Below are 8,266 nucleotides of genomic sequence, written 5' to 3' on the forward strand. Positions count from 1 at the left end.
GGGGTGGTGTAGTAATTTGTGAAATGGAAGGTGGTCCTCATCTCCGGCGACAATGGTGATGGTAGAAGAAAGTATTGTGAATTGAGATGTTTTGAGAATTTAGGGATGTTGAAGTATTTGGTGAAATGGAGATTGGACCATCCTCCTCAGTGGCGGCGTCAATGGCGGCGACGGTGTTGATAGTAATGGTGATCAGAGAAGATGAAGAAGATGGGTTATGGGTGGGGAGGGTGAACTGGCATGGGGTGGGAGTTATTTTCCTTTTTTTTTAACTAAATTATTAAATAACATTTTTTAAAAAAATTATGATGTGGCGATGACATGGCGTTGATATGGCGCTGATGTGGGCGCGAGTGCAACGCACTCTCTCTTGTGAGACTGGTAGGATAATTATAGGGTGAAAATTAATTCACTTGAAAGTTGTTAAGGGGGTAAATAATTGTCCGATTAGTTTAGGGTCTCAAGTAAGTTTTAGCGACAAGTTTGAGGGTGTTTCGATGTATTATCTCAAAGTTAAATAAGTAATACGCATCATACATGGCATAATACAAATCACTTGTCACTTATGTATTTGTAGGATGTGTGTATTTACTTGTTCAACTTTTTAGAATCTTAAACACCTATATGTACACATACTAAAATTGAAGGGCAAAGATGTTAGCTAAGGTCAGTTGAACGGCACATTGTTATAGATTGAACCAAAACTTTGTATCTAATGTCCACAGAAAATACTTATATGCATTTAATATTTACATCAAATCAATAAGTACATACATAACACAACTGTCATGCCTCAACTAAAAGAAGGTTATATAACAAACCAACAAATACTTGATATGCATTGAAGTAGTTGAATTTGGTGTAAACACCCAATGGCCTATGAGAGCATGTTGCAAGCTTATCGTACAGGTACTGTGCTACAAATAATTAAAGAAATTTTAAGAAGAGCTCGACGGAGCAGGGAAAAAGTGGAAGAAATGTAAAAGAGGCATGATAAGACGAGTTATAATTTAGTGGGCTTAAGGATAGTTTTGTCCCTTGTTGCCCCCTCCATTTATCATCCTATAATTTTCGCGTGTTTACTTCTTTTATTTAATCCCCTTGATGAAAATCATGCCTCCGCCATTGACTACCTGACATCTAATATTGTGATGGGCGTCTCACTCACTGTTACATTTGCATGTTGATTAGAAGAGAATTCCACTTCCTTTGTATTTCGTTCTATGTAAAAACCGGGTTGTTTGGCCTGTGGCAATACACCTTCATTGTTTAACATGAAAACCACAGACGACATACTTGGACGATCTTCAGGACATTGTTGGACACATAATAGACCAACACAGATTGATCGTACCACCTCTGATCTTGAACAAGTATCACTTAAGCGTTCATCAAGCAGTTCTATCGACCTACCTTCTTTATAGATTTTCCATGCCTGTACATTTTACAAGCTTATTAATATGACGGGCTAGCTTATCTTTATAATATATTTGTTACTAGTAGATAAACATGATCGGTTAGATATAGTACAGTAAATGACATATCTTACGTGTCCGAGTAGGTTAAGGGAATGGTCTGGATGAGAAAATCTTCTGTTGCTTTTGCCACTCACAATTTCCAGTACTAAGATACCAAAACTAAATACATCTGATTTCACTGAGTATAGCCCATGCGATGCATATTCTGGTGAGAGGTACCCGCTGCATACAAACGCAACAAAAAAGTAGAGTCGCTAATGCTGGAAAACATACCCTTAACTATATCAATATTCTTCTTCGGTTCAAAATACTACCGAGTGTAGGAGGTTCTTACTATGTTCCAACAACTCGGTTTGTCTTGGCTCCAATGTCATCCTCTTCACATATTTTTGCCAAACCGAAATCTGATATCTTTGGATTCATGTCCTTGTCTAGCAGAATGTTGTTAGCTTTCAGGTCTCTGTGAATTATTCTCAATTGAGAATCTTGATGCAGATACAAAAGTCCCCGAGCTATACTGTTGATGATGTGAAATCGCTTAGGCCAGTCTAGTACCTTGTTTTGTGTATCATCTGTCAAATTTTGTTTGGCCATTAACAAAATATCTGGAATAAGATTAGTGAAATACTAAAATAGGCATCAGTTCAGTATGACACAATAATATATAATTTGCACATTATTGGATTGAGAAGTAGTACCAAAGATAAACGAATCAAGACTCCCGTTTGGCAAGTACTCATAGATCAACATTTTTTCTCCTCCTTCAATGCAGCAGCCAATAATCTTCACCAGATTCCTATGCTGAAGTTTTGCAATATATAAAACTTCATTCATGAATTCATGTTCTCCTTGTGTGGAAGTTCTAGACAGACGCTTGACAGCTATTTCCTGTCCTTCAAGCATTCCCTAAACATCAAAATCAGTTCATGTTAATAGTTCCTATACTTATCTATGATATAGAAAGTACACAAATATCTGTTATACATCCAAGTGATAAACTAAAAATGAAGCTATTGTACCACAAGTTCATGCACCAGAAGAACATTCCCTCTATTCCCACCTTCTTCCCTTAGCTATTGTAAAAGCATCTTTTGCTTTTACAAAAGAATGCTTTATTTCGTTAAGCCTTTTATCATACAACTCCTATACTGAATCTAAAGATGAAGCTTTACTCTGAAGGATCAGAAAGCTTTTGTTCCTGAGTCATCAATGCTTTGTATGATCCATCTGTTGGGCATAAATAGTAAAACTGTAGCTCTAAAGTATTTGTACCTTGTAAACTGGTCCAAAGCCCCCCTCACCAATCTTTACGTCTATTGAGAAGTTATTGGTAGCCTTTTCTATGGTAGATAAGTCAAACAACGGTATTTCCAATTCTTCAGCGCAATCGTCACTGTGTCCCAACCTTCCTGCCAAAATCAAATGAAGTGGATTTGTTTGAACTGTGAATACCAGAGATGGCAGTTGTTTTCACTATTATTTAGATTTCTATTACTCTATTTTGCTTAGATGTCAGGATATAAAGGGACTTTTCCAGCTTACCTTTCTTTTTGAGCTCTAAAACCTTTTTCCTTCTTCTATGATAGATCAGCATGCTAAGGATTGCTAGAATGACACCAACTGATGTTGCCAGAATCCTGATAAGTGTTTTTCCTTTCTTTCCATTCGATTGCTCCAGACTATCATCTGCAAGTATTCCAAAAATGGAGTAATAAATTCACTGTCTCTGTGGGAAGTTGATCATGTTTGAACTGTGTTATTAAGGATCTGCATGTGGAGTTAATTCTACCTTAAAGTATTTTTATAATGCAATGAATAAAGAAACATAAATAAAGAGAATATGTTTTAGATGAGTTGAACATAAAATATACGTTATGTGGGAGATGAACATAGTTTGTTCCGGCATGAGTTGGTGATTTAATAGTACTTTAATGCTTCTTAAATTTACATCTCCATTTCTCCAATTTAATCCCCTTAACATGAGTTTCTACACATATATAAAGAGCATCTATGGAGAACAAAAATAACACACCGACCACAAAAAAAAAAAAAATCATCTTCCTCCTTTCCTCTTCCTCTTGAATTGTTTTGGGCAATTGATTTGGGAAACCTCCAAACTTTCAGCCACGAGTGCACATGTTTGGAAGTAGTTGTGGAACCTTGGGGAGCGATCGGCTAGAAGGATTTGCACCGGAATCGGGCCAAAATAGCTTTTAAGGCAGTGGCTTGCCACGACACAATTTTTGTGACTATTCTCTTACTATTATTAATTCCAGTTTTATATTAATATTTTAGTAATTTTTCTAACAATTTGAAAGTGATTTTACTTACATACAATATTGATAAATGGATATTTCTTTGAACAAAACTTTTCCTGATTTGTCAAAACTTGAGCCATTAGACGGAAATAATTTTAAACGTTGGTCACAAAAACTTCTGATTTTCTTCAAACAATTAGAAGTTGATTATGTTTTATTTAATGAACCTCCTACTGATGGTTCTAACATTACTACTGGATCTAACATTGTTGTGGTTGATAATATTGCTAAAAAGAAATTCGAAAAGGGTAACAAAACAGTTAGAGTATATTTGTTGAACTATATGACTAATAATTTGTTTGATTTATTTGTTAAATTTAAATCTGCTAAAGAAATATGGGACAGTTTAGAAAAAAAATATGGTAGCGATGATGCAGGAAAGAAAAAATATGTTGTCAAATAATAGATTAAATTTCAAATGGTTGACACTAAATCAATCATGGAACAAGTCCATGAATATGAAAATTTAACTATTGATGTTCTCAATGAGGGCATGAAGATGTGTGAGATTCTTCAGGCGAATGTTCTGCTTGAAAAATTTCCACCATCCTGGAGTGATTACAGAAATCAATTGAAACATAAGAAAAAGAATTTAACTCTTCATGAACTTATCAGTTACATGAGAACATAGGAGGCAAATCGTCTTAAAGATAAGATGGCAGCTCTTTCTCTTAATTCCTCTAAAGCTAACTTTGTGGAATCTTCTGGTACTATTGCAAAAGACAAGTATGAAGCAAACAAAAGAATGTCCAAAATAAGAAACAAGTGAAGAAGAAAAATAATTTCAACAAGCCAGAGAGTCAAATTAAAAAAATAATATGGCCTTATTTTGTCTGCAGAAAACTTGGCCACAGGGTTGTTTAATGTTATTTAAGAAAAGGACAAAAGTCAAAACAGAGAGGAGAAGATGATGTCCATGCTCATTTTACTGAGGGTGATTAAGTAATTACTGTAGTAATCGTCGAGGCAAATCTGATAGCTAACAAGACTAATTGGGTGATGGACACAAGCGCTTCAAGATATTTTTGGGCCAACAAAGAATTATTCCAAGACTTTGAGGAATCCACCAATGGCAAGTGTGTCTACATGGGTAACTCCATTACTGCTGAAGTTTTGGGTAAAGGAAAATTTTTACTTAAATTAACTTCTGAAAAAATATTATCCCTAAACAATGTACTGTATGTTCCCTCGCTCTGTAAAAACTTAGTTTCTTGAGCACTTCTCAATAAAGTAGGTCTTAAACTTGTTTTTGAAGCTGATAAAATAATTATCTTTCACGGAGGAGACTTTGTTGGGAAGGGATACCTTAGTGGGGGCTTATTTGTTGTAATACCCCGTATTTTTCCAGCTCAGTTCAGCTCTCAGTACACGAGAATTCTTATATAGAACTTTCAGAATACTTAGAATTTTTCAGTTTAACACTTGCCAAAGTGTAGGAAATTTAGTCAGCTTTCTAACGATACCAATTTCGCCCAAATCCGATATTCGAGTGAGAAGTTATGGCACATTTAGTGAAAACAGTAGCTCAATACGAGCAGCACCACGTTGCGGTGAAAGGCCAAATGGCACTCCTTAGTTTCCAGTGAATCGCCGCAATAGTTGTAATACCCCATAAAATCCTAAGTCTAAAATTCAGCTCGTTAGGCTTTTCAAGCTCTAACACTTAGAAAATTTTTGCTAAGTGTTCAACACTTAATCTCATTTTAGACCTCCGAACTTCGGGGATTTATTTGACGACTTTCCGACCTCCATTTTCCAATTTTCAAGTAGGATGGGGCAAGGTCCTAGTACATCCCGGGTAAGTTTTGAATTTTTTCGGATAGCGTAAAGACACGTTTGGATGCCCAAAACAATAGCTCAAAGGCATCTCTTATTTCTTGTCTCACTTACTTTATGGAGTAAGTGTTTCCTATTAAAAACACTCTCAAGTTCCCTTCTCCCACCAATATGGCAGAAATGAGTGAACTTTCGTGTCTCCCTTCTCTCCACCATTTTTCATTCACATACACCTTAAACCTAACAGCTACACATCAATCACTTTGTTCTCTAGAAAATTAAATGATTATCAGTTAGTTCAAAGAAGGCGACTGGGTTGTAGCCAGTCATTATGCTTATAAATTCGTCTTAAGAATTCAGGCTACTTTACTGTAAATTATTAGGAGTAGCTTTTAGCTCAACTAAAATTTGTTAGTTCCTTGGTACGTAGACATCAGGCAGAAGTTTGCAGTTAATAGTACTAGATAGTTTAGAGGCATAGGCACAATACTTGATCTCTGCTTTATTCAAAATGGCTACAACAGTAAATTCTTTTACTATATCCAGGCTTCAGGTAATCCAAAAAAAGCCACTAAATAGCAATAACCAAACCTGAATCAGAAGCAGCGACTCTAATGTAGATATCTAGCCCTCCTTTGGGTACCTGCCGAATGTCAAGCAGATCGTTGAACCACAATAAGCATCCACTTCCTCCGTCGCGTATGTCGGTATTTGAGTAAGCCATACAAGAGCAATTTTTAGAGCAGATATTCTTGCATTCTTCTAGTGTCATAGTCACATTGGACCAGGATTTCCGTGTGTCTGGAACTTTGAGTTGTGAATACTTCAGAAATACGTCTCCTTGAGAGCAATTTAGTTGAGTTCTCCGAACACATCCACCTGACCAGTCTGCCTTGTTCCAAGCTTCACTATTCTTTGGCACAAATTTGTCCAAGCATCCACATAACACGGGAAAATCATTACTGTTGCAGCTACCATATGAGCCACACAAGTTATATGTATCACAGTTATCTCCTGGTATTATGAAGAAAGGGACCCAAGCCTGTTCTCCATCAACCCAAGTCAAAAGTTGTAGGATGCCGTTTGGATTTAGTATCAACATTGCGATAACTTTAGGTGTGAGGTAAGTTCGAAAGTACACCTCTGTATTAGTTGAGACTATTTCATATCTATAGAAAGTACCATATCTTGAGTTTGTTAGCCCACCAAAGCCAAGACCATTCCATGGTCCAGAGCGATATATCACATTTGAGCCCTTCTTCAGGAAGTTCTGTGGATATCCAGTAGGATCACAACGATATGTATAATCACCGGGAGCTGGATCCTCTTCATTCTTCCATGACGACAGGTACACCTCTCTGCCTGTTACAAAGTTCCAACCGAGCTTCACGCCTGCAAAAACTCTATTAGTTGGGTGATCAAAACTCTGCCAAAGGAAATTCTCATCACCAGCTTGTTTCACAACAAGATTCCCGGAATCCAGCAACTGTGCAATGGGATTCTGCACAGATCTCGATGTATTAGTTGACCACACAACATTATTAGTTCCATTGACAAGGACAAGAATGCCTGGCTCAACGACCTTCAAGATACCAGCTCTACTGGTCAGAGGTGCTTCTCTGTTGGCTACCCACACAACTTTCCTAACAGGTATGTTCTTGTACCACATACCCACGTATCGATTTTTGGAATTGCCTGGACTGAAGAATCCCAGTTCGTAGATTCCACCACCTGAAACAACAACGTTGTCCTCGCCATCTTTGAGAAAATGGGCCGTAGTTATTGCATCTGACGTAACACCAAAACATCGGCAGATGGAAGACAAGAAGATGAGCATGATGAATATGTAAGAAAAAACATCTTCCTTAAATAAGTGCTTCATGCTTTGTAATTCCCTATCAAAGTCCTACCATCACTATACTGCATAAAGAGGAATAATAATATAGATGACATGACTACTTGTTTTCATTTCCACTTACGTTTGTGAATTTTTGATTGTGTGTTTCAATTTGTTTAGCTTAGCCTATTTTAACTTGACACTTAATTTCATATAATTAAAAAAAAAAACATATTTGAATCTTTATGATTATATATCAAATATATCAAAAATCATTAATCTGTGTTAGCATGTTGAAAAGTTGAAATTAAATAAACATTAAAAAAAAATCATTTTTCAAAAAAGCCCTCTAAGTCAACAAATTGACACGCGACTTATGAAAAGGCTTTAAAAAACTTATGATCCCTTCGGTAAATATTGGCGAGTATATTTTCTGTTTTTTAATTTGGGCAACTATTTGGGCGGCTGAAGCTATGATATATTTTCCGTAATTTTATTATATCACTCCTAATTAATTATTATAAGGTATTTATATAATAAAATTAATAATATTTAATAAAAAAAGTTAAATGAACATTTATGATATGTCTGTTTCAGCTGCTTCAATCGTAATTTTAATAAATATCATACTAATTTATTATTATGTTATTTAAATATTTTAAAAAATAATATTTAATATAAAAAAAGTAAAATAGATATAAAATGGTAAGTTAACTCTTGATATTTTAAATTAAGTTCATGTTTTATACGAGGTTCACTTAAAAAAAATTCGCAAATATTTTTTATAATAATTTTGTTATATCACTTCTAATTAGTTGTTGTAAGTCATTTAAGACATGTTTACTTTGCCTTATTAT

At 35.5% G+C, this 8,266-nt stretch overlaps 1 protein-coding gene across 2 annotated transcripts; it reads right to left on the bottom strand.

Moving 5' to 3' along the window:
* Nucleotides 1–729: 729 nt before the first annotated feature.
* Nucleotides 730–7,767, bottom strand: LOC107878720 (G-type lectin S-receptor-like serine/threonine-protein kinase At4g27290). 2 transcript variants are annotated; one of them, XM_047415615.1, is made up of 7 exons: nucleotides 6,164–7,767; nucleotides 3,021–3,164; nucleotides 2,751–2,887; nucleotides 2,177–2,384; nucleotides 1,813–2,083; nucleotides 1,550–1,700; nucleotides 730–1,435 (listed from the first exon to the last, which is right to left on the bottom strand). In XM_047415615.1, the coding sequence occupies exons 1-7, from the start codon at nucleotides 7,452–7,454 to the stop codon at nucleotides 1,130–1,132; spliced, it is 2,508 nt and encodes an 835-aa protein (XP_047271571.1). In that variant the 5' UTR covers nucleotides 7,455–7,767; the 3' UTR covers nucleotides 730–1,129. The 2 variants fall into 2 exon arrangements, with proteins under 2 accessions (XP_047271571.1, XP_016581300.1); XM_016725814.2 differs by having other exon boundaries at nucleotides 1,813–2,050; nucleotides 6,164–7,764.
* Nucleotides 7,768–8,266: the final 499 nt, after the last annotated feature.

Source organism: Capsicum annuum, chromosome 7 (genome assembly GCF_002878395.1).
Source record: "Capsicum annuum cultivar UCD-10X-F1 chromosome 7, UCD10Xv1.1, whole genome shotgun sequence".
Lineage (NCBI taxonomy): Eukaryota > Viridiplantae > Streptophyta > Magnoliopsida > Solanales > Solanaceae > Capsicum > Capsicum annuum.